A 21278-nucleotide genomic window follows, 5' to 3' on the forward strand; every position below is an offset into this window, starting at 1 on the left:
TCTCTGGGTTAAGGACATAGACATGTGCCTTCCTGCAAGACTGACTGTGGAAGTGAGACAGGCTGGGCCTTTGGGGGAGACACTCAGAAGTGTGGAATAAGGCCCTTGTCGTGTGAGCAGCATCAGGCATATTTATGTGTTGCACAGGTAGGACGGGGATTCAGACTGCTTCACTAGCTCTCAGTGGTGCTGTTGTATTCAATGGCACTAGATTTATCCCAGCTTCTTGTCCTTAGTTGTAATACTCTCTCTCCCACAGTCCTCCCTGTGCTCTTGGCTTGGATGGGTCTCTAATTTTTGTAGTGATGATGTGAGGATACAGAACCTTTGGGCTGGGAAGCAGTAAGCTGGAAAGAGGCCGCCCTCTGGTGGTCAGATGAGGCATGGCCATTGTCTCAGAAAGCCAGTTAGCCTGTCTTCTGGCCTTTAAAATTAATTAAACCCTTCTTTTAAAATTTGTAGAAGTTATCCTTTAACTTCTACAAGAGGTCAAAATTTCATATGAAAATGGGTGTCAGGGCCAAGGCTTTGACATGTGAATCTCAACTGGATCCAAGGTGGCCTTGGTAAGTGATTGACTACCTGGTATTTCTTTTTTTTTTTCATGTTTTGTATTTTTTAATAAAGTTTGTAATCCAATGGACACACAAAACAAAACTGCGCTGAGAAAAACAGTTTCATAAATTAATAAGTGTTAGGAAGTTGAGGGAGAGGTCAAGGTCACAGGAAGAAGGGAAGCCAGTCTTTTTGTGTGTGACACTTCCAAATTGTATGGGTACCTGGTATTTCTTAAGCTTCTTTCTGCTAAAAAGATACACAGCAAACAACTCACATGAAGGGGTGCATGTATGTGTGTAAAACTGCTTTCGAGTCTCATTGGCCAGAGCACTTACTGCCAAGGCACTGAACACAGGCCACTGAAAGGGCGAGCAGATGGCCAGGGCGACCCTGGATAAAGGTGAGGCTAGGAGATGGACTTGCCTGAGATACTCCAGCCATTCAGCTATTCTGTCGGGGAGTGCGGTGAGTGAGGACTCACAGCACTTAGGAATATGATGCAGGCAGATGGTCTAAGCAAAAGGCAGAGATTGGAAAAGAATGCAGTGGTGCGAGCGCCCTCTTCCGTCTAAATACTGGGTTGCAGGGAGGGAGGGGAACTGGAAGCAAAAGACCTGTCCAACATCTGCTCCTGTTAAAGACATTGAGTTACGGTTTATTCATTTTACATTTTCAGAAGCTAACCTCCCGAGGGCTGGTGGGGCAGATCTCACCCAGCCCCCACCCACTAGCACCAGCGTTTATAGTTTTTGACCAAGTAGTCCTGGAGGAAGGCACAGAATCCGGCTGGTAAAACCTCTAGGCTCAGCATGTTCTCTCCCCTAGCTTGCGACCTCCAATCTATAAGTTACCGCTGACCAGCCCGGCCCCCCCATCCTCAGACCCCCAAATTCAGAAACATCTACAGGGTTATTAGCCCCAACTGTGTTTCCACAAAGGGTCAGTAATGCAAATCTTCAACCCCAAAGAAAAGGGAGAGACCTATTAGAAGTTGTTCAGGCTCATCTGTCCTTCCCGGCAGAAGCCCCTGTGCTTGGAACTGGACAGATGCTCGCTCTGAGAGAGGAGCTGGGACCCAGCCCAGGCCATGAGCGGTGAGGGAGAGACCAGCATGGGTGGGACAAGGGAGTGGGTGCCGAGATCTGCAGGGGGACCTGGTGGAGGCCCCTCCAGCTCTTGAGAGCCCAGCCACCCCGTACCAACTCCACTCTAGGACACCGCTGTCCTCTTGGGGCCTGCAGCTGGCTTGTGGCAGGCCAGGTATAGCTGTAGCTGGCTCCTCAGACTCTGGATGCACTTGGACTTCAGAACCATGATTTCATCTAGCTGGATCACAAAACCTTCAAAATCCTGAGAAAGGAAACAAAGGTCAAACGGAGCTTCTGCTGTTACTGGCCCTCTGTCATATCTGCTTTTCTAATCCCTTCTCTTGCAGGAGGATTTCAGAGCCCAGGCCCTTCCTCCAGTTGGAAAACCTGAAGGATAGTCACCATGGCATAGGGTGGGCCCACTTCTCTACAGAGAGAGGTATCTGCAGGGCAAAAGGGTGTTTTTGTAGAAGTACCTCTGGTCTGCATAAGGCAAGTCACTGTTACGATCACAGGGAGGGGCCTCCAACAAGCCACTAGGAAGGCAGAATGGCAAGGAGAGAGGCTGGAAACACTGACCTGGGAATGCGGAGTGTCACACCATCTCCCACCTGTCCTTGCGCCCCTCAAGCCAGCTCAGAGGAGTGGCAAGAGAAGGCTCAAAGCCTCCACAAAGCTACAGTGTGGCAGCAGAGCCTTTCTGAACACACTGCAGGAAACAGGGATGACTATCTAACTAGCTGGACTTCCCTGGTGGCTCCGTGGTAAAGAACAGGCCTGCCAATTCAGGAGACGTGGGTTCAGTCCCTGGGTCGGGACGATCCCCTGGAGAAGGAAATGGCAACTTAACTCCAGTATTCTTACCTGGAGAATTCCATGGACAGAGGAGCCTGGTAGGCAACAGTCCATGGGGCTGCCAAAGAGTCAGACATGACTTAGTGACTAAATAATGTCAAACTAGCTGCAGGCTAAGTCCCAAGAGCCCTGGAGGCTCCAGCCAAGACCACTTACAGTAGGAGCCAGCTGGCTCATCAGGGTCTCCTCCTTGAAGCCCAACTCAGCCATTTCATCCAGCTGTTCCTGGTGTGCTTGGATGACCACCTGCCTGGGAAGCAGAGGGGATGCTGTGAGCCTTGGGCCTCCCATCTCTCATGGGCAGCTTTCTGGAACTGAGCCTCATTTCTAGGCCAGGAGCTGCTTCTTCCCAAAGAGGTCGAGGCTTTGATGGGAACGAGCTCCCCACCATCTCCTGCCTCTTCACCCGTTCTTTTCAGGGCTTGTCAAGGGACTAGGGAGTAGTTATGAGGTACTGGGAAGAGACAGTGGCTTTGGGAGCTGCCCCCCAGGGCCTCCCGGGTTCACTGAGACAGGGCTGGATGCTGCTTCTCCTCCGCAGGAGCTGCTCACAGCTTCCCTGCACAGAAGCTAAAGGCTGTGCCACTGCAGCTGGCACGTGGCACAAGATAGAGCCTGCCACCTAGCCTGTGGGCATTTCTCCTCTGTGGGGAGTTCAGGGACCAGAGCAAGGGGGTCTGGGCTAGAGGCTGGAGGATCTGCCTTCTGTCACACCCCCCTGATGGGTAGAGACCACACAACAGCATGATTGTCCTTTGGCTCTAGGTGGGCTCCTGCCCTGGACATCCCTGCATGCCCTTCTCTTTGCCCAAGGCCCAGGCCAAGCCCCAGTGAGCAGGCAGACAGCTGGCCCTGGGAATCAGGAGCCAGAGTGGAGGGCTGCGGCCTCACAGAGAAGCATCTGTCACCACCCTGCCCTCCTGCGCCTCTAGCCCTCGACCCTCGCTCCTTTCACCTCCTCCAAGGCTGTGTCATTCTGCTGCACCATCCAGCCTCCTCTGGGGACAGCAGCACAGTCAGCAGCCGGTTTCCCACCTTTGCCATCCTGGAAGGTGCCTAGAATGCTGTGGCTCTGGGGGCACAGGCTGCTGCTGCTGTGTCCTGGGACAGCACTTCCAGGAATACATACCCACCAGAATGAAGAGGATTCTGGTCTCATCTCGAGTCTCAGGCTTGGTCACAGGATCAGATCTTCCCTTCTCTCCCTCACATCTAGCTTTCCCAGGCTGAGGGCCCATCCTCCCTGGCAGGCCTGCTCCAATACATTTTACTCCTACTGCTCATGTCATATGCATCTAGGCAGGCTCCCTTGAAAAGGTGGACAAACAGCCTGTCTCTGAGCCAACCATAGCTATTCCCAGGACAGAACAATAAGCTGGCATGGGAGTAGGGATGCCAGAGGGCCCAAGTCTAGGTAGGAGAGTCCAACTTACTGTGCATGTCCCAGGGCAGGCTGACGGAGTGTCCCGGCGGTCTCAGGAGAGCAGCTGGCCGCCAGGGGAGAGCCTGGCCTTGCTAAGGACCTTGGGATTGGCCTATGTTTGAGCCATGCAATGTCCTCTTTGTAGCAAGACAGTGTGATGGGGTCTGTGGAGAAACCCAGTTCTGGCCAACTGGGCCCAGTCGGCTGCTTTCTCTCCTGGGCCCTGGGCTGGTCAGCCACATCACTATTTCCAGCTCGGGGGGTGAGTGTAGGCCCAGCATGGGGTCCTCCAGGATGTAAGGTGAGGAAGGGCTTTCCCAGGAAACCCTGGGAGCCGTCCAGCTCTGTCTCAGCATTGGCATCACGGTGCCCCCGGGAGAAGAGTGTGGTCCCTCTGCTCTGGCAGGCCTCCCCCGGGTCAGCCTCCCCGCTGGGCAGCTCGTCAGGTGGGCGCTGACGGATGGGTGATGGGGACAGAGCTGGAAGACTGCCCCCAGGCTTGTCGTCGGGGGGAGATGAGGAGAGCCACAGGTGCTCGGTTGCCGAAGACGTTGGCAAGACTGCCTCTGGATCACCCGATGACACTGTGTGGCCCATTGCTGGCCCCTCTGTGTCCACTGCCACGAGACCATGTGCAGTTCCAGCCTGGGCTGGCTGCTCCCAGGAAGGAGCCCCCCCATCATCCAGGCTCTCCAGGAGGGACATGGTGAGTGGAGCCATCAGTCCAGAAGCATACTCGGAGCATGTGCCTAATTCACCTTTAGAGTCGTCTCCTTGGAAAGGGTTACTGTTTTTCATTGTTCTCGTCTCCAGAATTGGGCTGTCCTCACTGACTTCTCTCAGGGGTGTGCTCACTGTGTCTCTCTGGTCTGGGGATCCAGGAACTGCGATGTGGAATAGTGAGCAAGTGAAACCATCGTCCTCCAGGGATGGCAAGCTGCCCTCGGCCTGTCCAGGAACCTCACTTCTGAAGGCTTCCTGTCTGAGGTCAAAAGCAGGGCCGCCACCCCTTTCCCGATCATATACAGAGTCTACCTGTGCGCAGTAAGACTTCCCTGCCAGGTCTTCTCTGGGAGAAGGCCCTGAGGAGTCTAAGTCCTCCTCTCCACTCCAGTCCAAGGGCACCTGACCTGGGCTGTGGCCGTGATCGAGCGCTATCCTTCTGTGGCCTGCGGGGTCCCTGGAGTACACCCAGCTTCTAGTTACACCCTCCTCGTCACCATCTGGGCTGAAAAACAGACTCTGCTGCCTTTCAGCCACCTGCTCCTCAGGACCTTGCTCCCTCTGATGAAGGAAGAACGAGCCTTCGCTGTTCTCCGGGCTCTTTCCCTGCTTTGTGGTCCTTTGACAGGAGGCGTGTGAAAAAGAATCTTCACTGAAGTCGCTGTCATCAGGGTCCTCGGCTTGGGGGACTTGGGCTCCATCCTGACTCTCAGCACGATGAGGGTGGAAGGGAGGAAGGATGTCACTCTGGAGCTGTCCCTCTGGGGGCCGGGACCGGCATAAAAACCTTTCCAGGGGTTGGTACTGTAACTTCTGCTGGAGGAGAGGTGGCTGCTGGAACTGCTGGTGGTAAAAGCGCAAATGCTCCTCCCTTGCCTCCTGCTGCACAGGGATGTTGTTGGTCCAAGCTTCAGAGGCAGGCCAGCTCAGCGCACCCACCTTGCTGCCCTGACCGTACTCCACTAAGCGCTGGGCGCTGCCAAAGGAGAGCTCGCCTCGAGACACAAGCTGCTTCTGCACGGGCTGCACAGTCTGCACTCTCTTGCACCGGGAGGGCGGCTTACCACGGACCAGGTCCCCTCCCGGGCCTGGCGCCCTGCTTCCCCAGCCTAGGGGGGTTTTGTTGCCAATTGGGTTTTTCTCAGAGCATAATGCAGCTGATTCTTCTGCCCTTTTTATGGCTACATGTCCAGACAGCATGGTTCCTTTGCTAGAGCTAGTCTGAATGACCCACTCTCGGGGAGGACTCCCTTGAGAGCCACCCTCTCTGCCAGGAACCTTAGGTACAGAAGCAAAAGGGATATTGGCTGGGTGACTAGCCAGAGGATGGGCCTTCCCTCTCATGGAGCCAGATGGCACTGTGAGAGGCTGCTGAAGCCCCAGCTTGACTTTTTTGGGAGAATATTTGTCCCCTGGCAAGGCCACAGGAGAGCTCTGAATTCGTTTTGGAGAAGCGTTAGAAGAATTTCCAGATGTTCGATTTCGACTGTTAGCTGGAGTGCAACATTTAATGCCTTTCTTTAGTTCTTTGACCCTGTAAATGACCGTTTTATGTTAATGTACATTCCTGTAATTCCCTTCCTATAGCTTTCAGAGAAAACAAAAACCAAAAAAAAGTATTACAAGAACTGGGAATTATTTTTTTATCTGGGAGACAATAAAGGAAAGAATAAAGTGGATATTCTATTTCAACATGAAATACGTCGCTTTACTTGAACAAAGATCAGTGTCTTCTCTGAGGATGTTAGCATGCATCCAATATTCCATGATCAGGAGAGTGTTTGAAATACCACAGATCCATGCGAGAGACAGGCCAGAGGAGCTGGTTTCAGAACTTATGTCCACGCAGGGCCCATACTACATTTCCTAAAGATCAGCCCATTCAGGAGCCATGTGTCTACTCCTCACCTACTATTCCATAATCAGAGCCTTTTTTTCCTGCAAACCACCTCCTTTTAGGCATCTCTGAAAAAATGAGTTCCCTCCAACCTGCTGGGCACTTCAAGCAGCAAAAGCTCTCAGAAATAAGTAGGCTTATGCTAATTCCATGAAGGTGGAACGACCTGTCTGTCCCCAGGGTTTCCACCTCAGCACTAAGCGGTGTCTGGGCTCAGACCATTCTTTGTTGTGGGGAGCTGTCTTGTGCCTGCGGGATGTTTAGCAACTTCCTTGGCTTCTACCTTGATCATAGCAGCCTTTCTTTCCTGTCACAACAATCAAAATTGTCTCCAGACATTGCCAAACGTCCTCTGGGAGGCAAAAATTGGCCCCTAGATAGAGAAATAAGAGAGCCATGCTCTATTCTACAAGGGAATTTTAGAGAACATGGAAAAATCCAGAATTAAGTCTGCTAGGATTGAGTTGCCAAGATCAGAGTCTCTCACTCTGTCATACCTAAAACAAAATAAAAGCAGTGGAAGAATTTGGATTTACAAGGAGACATCAAGTAAAATGTGACTCTGCAGTGGCTTGCTTGTAGATTCTGTGTTGAAATCCCTTATGGAGGGAGTTGTACTTCTGCCTGGGAGCTCTCAGAAAATGTCTTTTCCATTGTTTTGGTTTTAATCCACTTAGTAGTAGCCAAATGACCCCTCTGGCCATTTCTGAAAACCAAGATAGTAAACCTGACACTGAGACTTGACTTCCTTTCAGGTCTGAGAGGCAGGGAAGCAGATAACAGTGAGCAAAGAGACAAAGGACAGGACTAAAGTCATGACTAAGTCACTAAGTCAATAACCTCAGATATGCAGATGACACCACCCTTATGCCACAAAGTGAAGAACTAAAGAGCCTCTTGATGAAAATGAAAGAGGAGAGTGAAAAAGTTGGCTTAAAGCTCAACATTCAGAAAACTAAGATCATGGCATCTGGTCCCATCACTTCACGGCAAATAGATGGGGAAATGGTGGAAACAGTGTCAGACTTTATTTTTCTGGGCTCCAAAATCACTGCAGATGGTGACTGCAGCCATGAAATTAAAAGATGCTGACTCCTTGGAAGGAAAGTTATGACCAATCTAGACAGCATATTAAAAAGCAGAGACATTACTTTGCCAACAAAGGTCCGTCTTGTCAAGGCTATGCTTTTTCCAGTAGTCATGTATGGATGTGAGAGTTGAACTTCCAAAGAAAACTGAGCGCAGAAGAATTGATGCTTTTGAACTGTGGTGTTGGAGAAGACTCTTAAGAGTCCCTTGGGCTGCAAGGAGATCCAACCAGTCCATCCTAAAGGAGATCAGTCCTGGGTGTTCATTGGAAGGACTGATGTTAAAGCTGAAACTCCAATACTTTGGCCACCTGATGTGAAGAGCTGACTCACTGGAAAAGACTCTGATGCTGGGAAAGATTGAAGATGGGAGAAGGGGACGAGAGAGGATGAGATGGTTGGACGGCATCACCGACTCAATGGACAAGAGTTTGGGTAAACTCCGGGAGTTAGTGACAGACAGGGAGGCCTGGCGTGCTGCAGTTCATAGGGTTGCAAAGGTCGGACATGACTGAGCGATTGAACTGAACTGAAAGTCATGTTGATTGTGTTCTTGGGCCTTTGCTGAGGTGTTGCAGCAGGACATACACACAAGGAGAGTTGAGAGTTGCCATGGCAAGTCTGCTGCTGCTGCTGTTAAGTTGCTTCAGTCGTGTCAGACTCCGTGCGACCCCGTAGATGGCAGCCCACCAGGCTCCCCCGTCCCTGGGATTCTCCAAGCAAGAACACTGGAGTGGGTTGCCATTTCCTTCTCCAATGCATGGAAGTGAAAAGTGAAAGTGAAATGGCTCAGTTGTATCCAACTCCTAGCGACCCCATGGACTGCAGCCTACCAGGCTCCCCTGTCCTGGTTCCAAATTACCTCCTGTTATAAAATTGAGCTCTTTTAGTTTTGTTAAAAGGGAAACACCAAAGTTTCTTCCTAGGAGTCATAGAAGTAATTCTAGAAATCTGAGGGTGTCAGAAGAAATCTTACAGGTAACTTGGTCACTGATGCTAAGTATGTCCTGTATACTCTACCTTTTTCCAAAATCACTCTTGTTACTGAGCTCTTTTTTGATAAACCTGTTAGGGGTCCAGCTAGAACTTTATTTTTGTACTATTTACCAACACTCTTTTAGCACGTGAAGAGAGAAAAATTTTAAATCAGAGGAAATTTTCAAATAAGCAATAAAATCATTCTCATCTTATGTATGTACAGATTGTTACCTACAATTAATTTAAGTATATAAAACAAATGACTTTCATACTTACTTTCAGTAATTTTTCAGACTGCTTTGAATGAAAGAGATTATTTCTATTATACTTTTTCTAGTTTTTAACAAAAATTATTTTAAATAATTTCTCAACTGTACTCAATACAACCCCTCTGAGAAAGGGTTGCTTTCATCTTCCTTTACTGAAGCGCTGAGGGGCATGTTTTGTTCTCTGTTCCTAATGATGTTCTCACTTCAAGCACTTCTTATGTCTGTGATGCAGGGAGGGATTTACGAAACAAGACTGACCTAGGGTTAGTAACTGTTGAAGCAGGGTAATGGATACATGCGGGGAAGGAACTTGAAGCCATACTCGTTTGGGGGATACAATTTTGGACATCCCACGTCTTCTAGCTGATCTCAGTCTTCACTTATCTTCTAGCAGGGCTAGGATGCTGGCATTAAGGAAGCCATGCAATAAGGAATCCTCCTTGAGGAAACTTATTTAGGGAACCTATTACAGGTGTACTTCATTTTACTGCATTTTGCTTTGTGGAGAGGGCATTTGCTTTTTTTTTTTTTTTTTAAACAAACCGAAGGTTCATAGCAACTCTGCATAGAGCAAGTCTATCAGTGCCATTTTTCCAACAAGATTATTTTTAAATTAAGGTATGTACATTGTTTTTTTAAAAACATAAGGCTACTGCACACATGATAAACTCCATAGTATAGTGTAAATATAATTTTTACATGTACTGGGAAACCAATCTGAGACTTCAGTGTGATTTATCACAGTGGTCTGAACCAAAGCTGCAGGATCTCCACAGTATACCTGTATTCTTCTCTGGGAAATTCCATGGACAGGAACTTGTACAGTCCAGGGACCACAAAGAGTCAGACACGACTGAGCATATGCCTATAATATTACTATTGTTGTCGAAGTTAACATATAATGAGTGTTCATTCTGTGCCAGGTGTGGCCCTAAGCCCTTCTCACATGTCACCTCACTGAATCCATGTAACTGTTACATGAGGTAGGTGCCGTCATTATCCGCGTTCACATTAAGGGAACTTAATGTGCCCAGAGAAGTTGAAAACTTGCCCAAGATCACTCAGCTAGCTAGTGGCAGAGGCAGGGCACTGGCCCAGACAGTTTCACTCTAGAGTCCATTCTAGTAGCCACTTTGTAAATGGTCTCTCCAATCGGAATGAGATAAAGTACACAGAGAACATCACTCAAGCCCTGACGCCCAGGGGGAGCGCCTCCTTTCATTCACAAATATTAATAACACACCTACTAGGTACCAAGTACTGTCTAGGCAGGACAGATGCAGTGGAGAAAAAGATAAGGTTCCTGTTCTCATGGAACTTAAATGATAGCTTATCTTTCCTTCCCAGTGAGTTTCATAAAATGCCACAGATACGAAAGATTCTTCAACAGCAATTTTAAGAAAACCAGGTTCCCCTCAAATAGTCTGTTAACTTTGGAGACAGCTTCTGAGAGACTGAGAGGAGGTGTTGTATGGTAGGACCAGGCAGCAAAGCAGCCAGAGGAAAGGATGGTAATGAGAGCACTGTCAAACGAGTAGGAGACACATGACCCCAGGGTAAGAGTGGGAGGGGCCCTGGCAGATAACAAAGTCACTAGAGCCCTGACTTGGCAGTCAGAGGCACTAGTTCTGCCACCAACTCCCAGTGAGCCCTTTTAAGGCTCCTGCACTTTTCTGGGACTCAGTTTCTCCTTCCATAAAACAAGGTTGATCTCTTCTGGACCTACATAGCTCTGAGTACTTCTGCCTTGACAAATAATAGGTACTCTATCCCTAACAATTAGGCTTCCCTGGTGGCTCAGAGGTTAAAGCCTCTGCCTCCAATGCGGTAGACCCGGGTTCGATCCCTGGGTCGGGAAGATCCCTTGGAGAAGGAAATGGTAACCCACTCCAGTATTCTTGCCTGAAGAATCCCATGGACAGAGAAGCCTGGTAGGCTACAGTCCACAGGGTCGGAAAGAGTCGGACACGACTGAGCAACTAATCCCTAACAATTAGGGCTGAGGCTGGCAGGAAGAAAACCTCATGAAACCTTCCACCTTGGAGAAATATTTCATCTCTGGCTAGCTATTTAAGAGCCACTGATGGAGTTGTCTCCTGAACAAGGGAACATGTCACCTTCCTCTTGTCACATTCACACTTGTAAAATGACAGGGCCTACCAAAACACATTCTTCACATGACCAGTTGCACGTTCCCCTGGCAGTAGAATTATTATCCCAAGAACAGGTTTGGGGAGCTCAAGGTCAGATCCTTGTGTGTGCATCTTCCACACACACACACACACCCCCCACTCTGACCCTGAGGGGGACTCACCGGTCAGCATAGCGCAAAGTATTCAGAGTGTGTTCAGTGGCCACATGGCTTGGTGAGATGTTGGCGATCATGCAGGTTTTGGCATTGCCAATGAAAGAGTCCTTCAGCACCTGTTCAAAACAGAAGGCAGGTCAGTGAAATCAACTAACAAAGGGCATATTGACTGCTTACGGTGTTCAGGACACTGGGCCATACTTATACCTACCACCTTCTACAAAAAGGTAATTAACAAAAGAAACACGAATGATCAATAAACAAACAAAACAGGTACTCACTGCACCACTAATCAAAGAAATGCAGAGAAACCATTTTACAAAATTAAAATTTGTGGGGACTTCCCTGGTGGTCCACTGGATCCCACATGCTGCAACTAAGGGTTTGTATGCTGCAACTCAGTTTGTTACCTCAACTAAGATCCAGTGCAGTCAAGTAATAAATAAATTAAAAAATTAAAATTTGGGGGCCTGTAAGATTAACAAAAGCAGAGACATTACTTTGCCAACAAAGGTCCGGCTAGTCAAGGCTATGGTTTTTCCAGTGGTCATGTATGGATATGAGAGTTGGACTGTGAAGAAGGCTGAGCGCCGAAGAATTGATGCTTTTGAACTTGCTGTTGGAGAAGACTCTTGAGAGTCCCTTGGACTTCGAGGAGATCCAACCAGTCCATCCTAAAGGAGATGAGTCCTGGGATTTCTTTGGAAGGAATGATGCTAAAGCTGAAACTCCAGTACTTTGGCCACCTCATGTGAAGAGTTGACTCATTGGAAAAGACTGATGCTGGGAGGGATTGGGGGCAGGAGAAGGGGACGACAGAGGATGAGATGGCTGGATGGCATCACTGACTCGATGGACGTGAGTCTGAGTGAACTCTGGGAGTTGGTGATGGACAGGGAGGCCTGGCGTGCTTCGATTCATGGGGTCGCAAAGAGTCGGACACGACTGAGTGAGTGAACTGAACTGAACTGAAGATTAAGAAAGACTCACATGAACCTGCTCTGGTGAGGGTCTAGGGAAAGGGTGCTCCTGTACACTGCTATGCTGCCCATGTACTATGTAGTGTGAATTGGTACATGCCTTTGGGAGGGCAGTTTGGTAATATGTTAAAAACCTGGTAAAAAAATGTTCCTACTTTTGGTTTGGCAATCACACTTCAAAGACTTTATCCTAAAGAGACAATGGCTCAACTGATTTAAAAAAAAAGTATACACGGGATATTCATTACAATATTATAATAGTAAAATCTGGAAAATCTCTAAGTCTATAAACAAGTAACTAAAAAATTATGAACTGCATAAAACCATAAAAACTAATTATGGATATACGTACTTAGGTACCCAGAAAGATCTAAAACTTATGTTTGCGTGAAAAAGGCATATGATTCTGTAAGTGGATTTATGTGTGAAATTACTGATTTAATTAAATAGGAACACAATTTCTGGGGGTGGAGGACATGTTTTGAAAAATAACAAAGCCAATGTCAGAATCAGGACTAACCATCCAAAAGAAGGGTTTCCTGAGTCCCCAGTTGTAGTCATGTTTGAGAAGAAACCATCTAACCCACAGATGACTGATTCTAATAAGTTAGGAGCTATGTTATCATGGGTTCTGCCCCAGTTCCCATGAAGCTGTTGGTCTAGCTGCACAGAGTGAAAACTTCTCCCAGAATACACAGCGCCTCACCTAGACTGCCTCCTACCTAGTCTGTGTTCTACTGTGCACAGTCTTGGTGCAAAAGGGAACCAGGGGTCCCTGTAACTGTCTTCACAGCTATTTGTACCGAGGCTGAGCCCTCCATGGGCCACTCTTCTTGGTGCTTCCTATCAATAAAGCACATTTTCATGACAGAAAAATGGAAGAAAAAAAATAAGCTATGGTCCTACTACTCAGAATAATCAGCTAACAGAGATGGATACTTTTTCTGTGTAGTTTTTTTTTCTCATTTCATATTTTTAAACTATAGATCTTGGTCATCTCTTCTGGAAGGACATGTCAAAAATCAATCTCATTCTTTTTAAATGCTGCCATTATTTTTTGTCTTGAAACACTGGTCTATCTAAGTCTACAGCTAAGAGTACCAAGACAGCTACACTGCCATCCCCTTCAAAGGCTCAGAGATGTCACTAAATCAACAAGGTTTCTTTCTGTTAGAAATAAATGGAAAGCTGTTGGGTGGTGACCACTGCTTCCTGGCTGCTGTGTACTGCAGGGATCCCTGCCTGAGGATGCCCTTTCTTCTTCAAGACTGAGAGCTCCTAGAAGGAAGGGGACTCCTCCCCTCCTCCTCCCCCCACATCATGCCTTGCTGGCAGTGGATGCTCTCCTGAATGATTCAATGAATGGAAGAAGGAACACATGCGTAAACCAGAACTCAAAGCTCATATTGAACTTTACCTGAGTTAATTTGCTTTGCCTGAAAGGAGTGTGGGTGTGTTCCTGATCCAATGCACGGATACATTCCTTCAGCTGCAAAGTGGTAGAATAACAAGCACATCAAATATCACATGCAAAGTGAGACTAACAGATCATTTTTTTTTTTTAAATAAACCACACTCATGCAACTCTCCTCCAAAAGGAAGTCAAAACGCCCTGGTAGTTTCTTGCACAACAAGAACAATCAAGGTAGACTGGAAAACATCATCCTATGCTAGCTACGCCTAGTTAAACACCCTGCCCCCGGCCCCCTCTCAACTTAAAGGCTGTGAACCTAGGATTAGAGCAGAATTGACAAACCCAGAGTCCCAGAGTCCCAGAGTCCCCCTTTGGTCCCAGAGTCCAACTTATTTGGTGGCAGTTCTGGCTTGCCAGCTCCCTATCTCTCCTCACTCTTCCCAACTACAAGATGCACATAAATAGAGAAAATACCCATGCCACTCCCCCGCCTCCCTGCTCACACATGCACACCGGTAGGTACAGCTTCAAGTGCAGATTCAGATACAAGTTGTCTGAATGGAACAGGAGAAATCCTAGAGGCAGAGCTAGGAAGCAACTGAGAAATCACCTAGGTCTACACCCTCATGAAAAAAAGTAGGGATGGTGGCCCAAAGGCAAAGAAGGGCATGTCACTTGCTCCTGGGCAGAGCCTCTCAAAGAAGTGCTCGTTGGATATCACTAGTGCCAGCAGAAATCTGGATACATACATCTCCAAGGGCAACATGCCCATCAGAAAGAGCAGGGGTTGAGGGGACAAGACCAGGGAGGAGAGACCTTCTATTTCTGAATCATGCATCTAGGGTAAGCAACAGTAAATGAGAAGAAAGGGAGGGAAGAAAATGGAAGGGATCCCTTGGAAGTGCCAGTGCTGGGAGTTCACCAAGAAAAGGTAATGAGCCTTGAGAGTCTCCTGTGACTGTTCTTGGCAGCAGCCATAGATGTCCACAGCTAACCCTCCTCTATCCAAGAAGCTGCAAGGTTATAAGATGGTATAAAGGAATTTCCACTCTTATTACAAGTCAGTCCAATATCCCCACTGGGAAAATTCTCTAGAAGGGATGAACAGGTAACCAAACCTGGCCCCTGAGTTGCACCTGCCCCTTACATACTCAAATCCAAGTGTGGCCATCAGTCTCTATGAGCCCTTGGGTCCCTTTAGCCTTGCTGAATCAGAATGGAAAGTAGACTTTACTAAGCTCTAAGGGAAAAGCAACGGAAATATCCAGGAAGGAAAAAAGGGGCATCTCTGTACGCCTCACAAAGCACAAGATTTTGATCCTATTCTTTAAGGCTTGTTTCCAGGCTCCTTTACATATTGTCTCCCACGTGAGATAGACAGTCAAGCCCCAAAGGATACTCCACAGGTGCCATGCCATGCCATGCCAAGTTGCTTCAGTTGTGTCCGACTCTTTGCAACCCTATGGACTATAGCCCTCCAGGCTCCTCTGTCCATTGGATTCTCCAGGCAAGAATACTGGGGTGGGTTGCCATGCCCTCCTTCAGGGGATCTTTCCGATCCAGGGATCCAACCTATAACTCCTGCATCGGCAGGCGGATTCTAGCGCCACCTGGGAAGCCCTCTCCACAGGTACCTCTTAGGTTTCCTAATTAATTCCTGGACCATAAATTTAAACATGAGAATCAAAGATTTCTAGCCAGAGGCTGTAGACCCTTGGCAAATTCACTTAACTTGAGCTTCAGAATCCTGATCTATAAAGTGGGAATGAGAGAATCTGTTGTGAAGATTAAACTCACTAGTGTATAGTACGTATTCAAAAGTGTATTAGCTCCTTGGAGAAATGATTGATTTCAGGGCAAGGACAAGGAAGAATGTGTGACACCTTGTAGTGCTAAAAGGCAAGAAGATGCTCAAAAAATGAGCATGTCAAAAGGATTACAAAACCAACCTGAAAGAACTTATGGACAGAACCCCAGAAAGAACTCCCAATAGCCATTTGGGAAAATGTGAGCAAGAAAATAATGATAGAATGGATTCTAATTTAGCAAATGAAAGAAATACCCATTTACTGTTCAGTTCAGTTCAGTTGCTCAGTTGTGTCCGACTCTTTGCGACCCCATGAATCGCAGCACGCCAGGCCTCCCTGTCCATCACCAACTCCCGGAGTTCACTCAAACTCATGTCCATCGAGTCGGTGATGCCGTCCAGCCATCTCATCCTCTCTCGTCCCCTTCTCCTCCTGCCCCCAATCCCTCCCAGCATCAGGGTCTTTTCCAATGAGTCAACTCTTCACATGAGGTGGCCAAAGTACTGGAGTTCCAGCTTTAGTATCAGTCTTTCCAATGAACACCCAGGACTGATCTCCTTTAGGATGGACTGGTTGGATCTCCTTGCAGCCCAAGGGACTCTCAAGAGTCTTCTCCAACACCACAGTTCAAAAGCATCAATTCTTCAGTGCTCAGCTTTCTTCAGTCCAACTCTCACATCCATACATGACCACTGGAAAAACCATAGCCTTGACTAGACGGACCTTTGTTGGCAAAGTAATGTCTCTGCTTTTGAATATGCTATCTAGGTTGGTCATAACTTTCCTTCCAAGGAGTAAGTGTCTTTTAATTTCATGGCTGCAGTCACCATCTGCAGTGATTTGGGAGCCCCCCAGAAATAAAGTCTGACACTGTTTCCACTGTTTCCCCATCTATTTCCCATAAAGTGATGAGACCAGATGCCATGATCTTTGTTTTATGAATGCTGAGCTTTAAGCCAACTTTTTCACTCTCCTCTTTCATTTTCATCAAGAGGCTCTTTAGATCTTCTTCACTTTCTGCCATAAAGGTGGTGTCATCTGCGTATCTGAGGCTGTTGATATCTCTCCTGGTAATCTTGATTCCAGCTTGTGCTTCTTCCAGCCCAGCGTTTCTCATGATGTACTCTGCATATAAGTTAAATAAGCAGGGTGACAATACACAGCCTTGACGTACTCCTTTTCCTATTTGGAACCAGTCTGTTGTTCCATGTCCAGTTCTAACTGTTGCTTCCTGACCTGCATACAAATTTTTCAAGAGGCAGGTCAGGTGGTCTGGTATTCCCATCTCTTTCAGAATTTTCCAGTTTATTGTGATCCACACAGTCAAAGGCTTTGGCATAGTCAATAAAGCAGAAATAGATGTTTTTCTGGAACTCTCTTGCTTTTTTGATGATCCAGCAGATGTTGGCAATTTGATCTCTGGTTCCTCTGCCTTTTCTAAAACTAGCTTGAACATCTGGAAGTTCACGGTTCCCATATTGCTGAAGCCTGGCTTGGAAAATTTTGAGCATTACTTTACTAGCATGTGAGATGAGTGCAATTGAGGAGATACCCCTCGTCCAAGGTAAGGAGCAGTGGCTGCGCTTTGCTGGAGCAGCCGTGAAGAGATACGCCATGTCCAAGGTAAGAGAAACCTAAGTAAGACAGCAGGTGTTGCGAGAGGGCATCAGAAGGCAGACACACTGAAACCATAATCACAGAAAACTAGCCAATCTGATCACACGGACCACAGCCTTGTCTAACTCAATGAAACTAAGCCATGCCGTGTGGGGCCACCCAGGATGGGCGGGTCATGGTGAAGAGGTCTGACAGAATGTGGTCCATTGGAGAAGGGAACGGCAAACCACTTCAATATTCTTGCCTTGAGAACCCCATGAACAGTATGAAAAGGCAAAATGATACAATACTGAAAGAGGAATTCCCCAGGTCAGTAGGTGCCCAATATGCTACTGGAAATCAGTGGAGAAATAATTCCAGAAAGAATGAAGGGATGGAGCCAAAGCAAAAACAATACCCAGTTGTGGACGTGACTGGTGATAGAAGCAAGGTCTGATGCTGTAAAGAGCAATATTGCATAGGAACCTGGAATGTCAGGTCCATGAATCAAGGCAAATTGGAAGTGGTCAAACAGGAGATGGCAAGAGTGAATGTCAACATTCTAGGAATGAGCGAAGTAAAATGGACTGGAATGGGTGAATTTAACTCAGATGACCATTATATCTACTACTGTGGGCAGGAATCCCTTAGAAGAAATGGAGTAGCCATCATGGTCAACAAGAGTCTGAAATGCAGTACAAGAGTCTGAAATGCAGTACTTGGATGCAATCTCAAAAACGACAGAATGATCTCTGTTCGTTTCCAAGGCAAACCATTCAATATCACGGTAATCCAAGTCTATGCCCCAACCAGTAACACTGAAGAAGCTGAAGTTGAATGGTTCTATGAAGACCTACAAGACCTTTTAGAACTAACACCAAAAAAAGATGTCCTTTTCTATAGGGGACTGGAATGCAAAAGTAGGAAGTCAAGAAACACCTGGATTAACAGGCAAATTTGGCCTTGGAGTACGGAATGAAGCAGCGCAAAGGCTAATAGAGTTTTTCCAAGAGAATGCACTGGTCATAGCAAACCCCCTCTTCCAACAACATAAAAGAAGACTCTCCACATGGACATCACCAGATGGTCAACACCGAAATCAGATTGATTATATTCTTTGCAGCCAAAGATAGAGAAGCTCTATACAGTCAGCAAAAATAAGACCGGGAGCTGACTGTGGCTCAGATCATTTACTGTTGTAAGTAAATGAATAAAGAGAAAAAAACCAGCTCTTTCCTGCAGTAGAATTCCAACTAATTAACGTAGACTGTGTGCTCAGTCACTAAGCCTTGTCTCTTTTGCAACCCCATGGACTGTAGCCTGCCAGGCTCATCTGTCCATGGGATTCTCCAGGTAAGAACATTGGAGGGGGTAGCCATTTCCTTCTCCAAAGGCTCTTCCAGACCCAGGGATCGAACCTGCATTTCCTGTATTGGCATGCAGATTCTTTACCATTGAGCCACAAGGGGATCCCCTAATGTAGAATGATGGACACAGAAAAATCTCATCATGTAAACACCACAGTAATAATTGTTACACATAAGAATCATCAATGGACATTAAAATTAGACAGCAAAATTAACATGTAAATAGGTACTGCATAGTTTAAAAGTATCTGTCCATAAGATACTTATTACAAAGCGAACAATCATAACTTCACAATGGGGAAACCTAGCACAAACCACCTTAACTCAGTGATCAAGTTTAACATCACCAGTAATGACATAATGACTGCGACAATACACTGCTGCTGCTGCTAAGTCGCTTCAGTCGTGTCCGACTCTGTGCGACCCCATAGACGGCAGCCTACTAGGTTCTGCCGTTCCTGGGATTCTCCAGGCAAGAACACTGGAGTGGGTTGCCATTTCCTTCCCCAATGCATGAAAGTGAAAAGTGAAAGTGAAGTTGCTCAGTCGTGTCCGACTCCTAGCGACCCCATGGACTGCAGCCCACCAGGCTCCTCCCTCCATGGGAGTTTCCAGGCAAGAGTACTGGAGTGGGGTGCCATTGCCTTCTCCGACAATACACTGAGAAGGGTACAACTTCTGTGCTATTCTTGCTAAAAATTCATTATCTCAACCTAATAATGAGAAAACATTACACAAACCCAAATTCAGACACAGTCTGCAAAATTACTGGTCAGCATTTTTCAAAGGTGTGAAGGTCAAGACTGACAAAAACTGAGGAGACTACATACAGAGCCATGATAACTAAAGGTAACAGAATCCTAGACCCGAAAAAGGACATGAGTGGGACATTGATGAAATTCAAACAAGGTCTGTAGACAGTTAAGAGAATTGTTTTAATGTTCATTTCCTGATTTAAATTGCTATAGTTATATAAAATGTTAACACTGAGAAGGCTAGGTGAAGGAATGCTACATGTTTATTTTTGAAGCTTTTTTTGAAATCTAAAATTATTCAAAAATTTTAAAATGATAATAAAAAGATGCTGACTCTCTCACCTCTCGAAGCCTCTCAATTTACCCCTCATGAGACCTGAGGGTAATGTGTCCAGTAGGAGATTTCAGTTCTAATCAAAAAGACTTAACGTGGATAGAAACAGGGCAGTACTAAAAAGGAATGGGGGTCCTTAACAGTCATGAATGAGCTCCAGGATGCTGTTAAGTGAAAAAAGCAAACTGCAGAGCAGTGTTAACAGTATGCTCGCCTTTTCTTTTCTTTTTTCCCATGAGAAAGGGGTGAGTACAAACAAACATGGTAGAAAATGGTTACCTAAGGGGAGGGGGATGACAGGAGGGGACCGAGATGAACACTAGCCTTCTCTGAATGTGGCTTACTTTATAATTTTTCTTTAACTGAATACAAAATTGGTGGGCTTAAACACACAGAATTATTTAAAGAGACTTTGCAATATAATATTATGACTATACATCAAGGGTAGAAAGGACAACTGGAAAGAAATCTTAATCTGAATTCAGTAACCATATTAAAAGTAATATACTATTATTTTGGTATACATACATATTGAGGTAGAGCAAATAAATTATATTAATGTTGTTAAGAACTAAGAATTTTAGCATAAGAGAAAAGGGAGAGAAATATAAATTCAAAAAAGCTAAGCAAAAACCCTGTAGTCTTAATTTTTAATTAATTTATTAGTATGAATCCATGATACACTTTTCCCTTCTCTGTCCATCAAAAAGACCTAGAAGTAAGAACTAACCCAAAAGAGAAATTAAGGAAACAATTCCATTCACCATTGCAACGGAAAGAATAAAATACTTAGGAATATACCTACTTAAAGAAACTAAAGACCTATATATAGAAAACTATAAAACACTGGTGAAAGAAATCAAAGAGGACACTAATAGATGGAGAAATATACCATGTTCATGGATTGAAGAATCAATATAGTGAAAATGAGTATACTACCCAAAGCAATTTATAGATTCAATGCAATCCCTATCAAGCTACCAACGGTATTCTTCACAGAGCTAGAACAAATAATTTCACAATTTGTATGGAAATACAAAAAACCTCGAATAGCCAAAGCTATCTTGAGAAAGAAGAATGGAACTGGAGGAATCAACCTACCTGACTTCAGGCTCTACTACAAAGCCACAGTTATCAAGACAGTATGGTACTGGCACAAAGACAGAAATATAGATCAATGGAACAAAATAGAAAGCCCAGAGATAAATCCACGCACCTATGGACACCTTATCTTTGACAAAGGAGGCAAGAATATACAATGGATTAAAGACAATCTCTTTAACAAGTGGTGCTGGGAAAACTGGTCAACCACTTGTAAAAGAATGAAACTAGAACACTTTCTAACACCATACACAAAAATAAACTCAAAATGGATTAAAGATCTCAACATAAGACCAGAAACTATAAAACTCCTAGAGGAGAACATAGGCAAAACACTCTCCGACGTACATCACAGCAGGATCCTCTATGACCCACCTCCAGGAATATTGAAAATAAAAGCAAAAATAAACAAATGGGACCTAATTAAACTTAAAAGCTTCTGCACAACAAAGGAAACTATTAGCAAGGTGAAAAGGCAGCCTTCAGAATGGGAGAAAATAATAGCAAATGAAGCAACTGACAAATAACTAATCTCAAAAATATACAAGCAACTCCTACAGCTCAACTCCAGAAAAATAAATGACCCAATCAAAAAATGGGCCAAAGAACTAAATAGACATTTCTCCAAAGAAGACATAACAGATGGCTAACAAACACATGAAAAGATGCTCAACATCACTCATTATCAGACAAATGCAAATCAAAACCACTATGAGGTACCATTTCACGCCAGTCA

General features: G+C 45.9%; 1 protein-coding gene across 5 annotated transcripts in view; it reads right to left on the reverse strand.

Moving 5' to 3' along the window:
• Window positions 1-605: 605 nt before the first annotated feature.
• Window positions 606-21278, reverse strand: part of KIF24 (kinesin family member 24) — a 72962-nt gene continuing 52289 nt past the window's right edge. For 3 of the 5 annotated variants that reach the window (NM_001193229.2, XM_005210321.5, XM_005210319.5), the window contains 5 exons: window positions 13585-13656; window positions 11194-11303; window positions 3935-6181; window positions 2658-2751; window positions 1188-1908 (listed from right to left, as the gene is read on the reverse strand). In NM_001193229.2, the coding sequence (NP_001180158.2) occupies window positions 1768-1908; window positions 2658-2751; window positions 3935-6181; window positions 11194-11303; window positions 13585-13656 (2664 nt within the window). In that variant the 3' untranslated portion in view covers window positions 1188-1767. Of the gene's footprint in view, window positions 1909-2657; window positions 2752-3934; window positions 6182-11193; window positions 11304-13584; window positions 13657-21278 lie in introns of all 5 variants that reach the window. The other 2 variants (XM_059889055.1, XM_024995677.2) reach the window with 2 other exon arrangements.

This window comes from Bos taurus, chromosome 8 (assembly GCF_002263795.3).
Source record: "Bos taurus isolate L1 Dominette 01449 registration number 42190680 breed Hereford chromosome 8, ARS-UCD2.0, whole genome shotgun sequence".
Classification (NCBI taxonomy): domain Eukaryota; kingdom Metazoa; phylum Chordata; class Mammalia; order Artiodactyla; family Bovidae; genus Bos; species Bos taurus.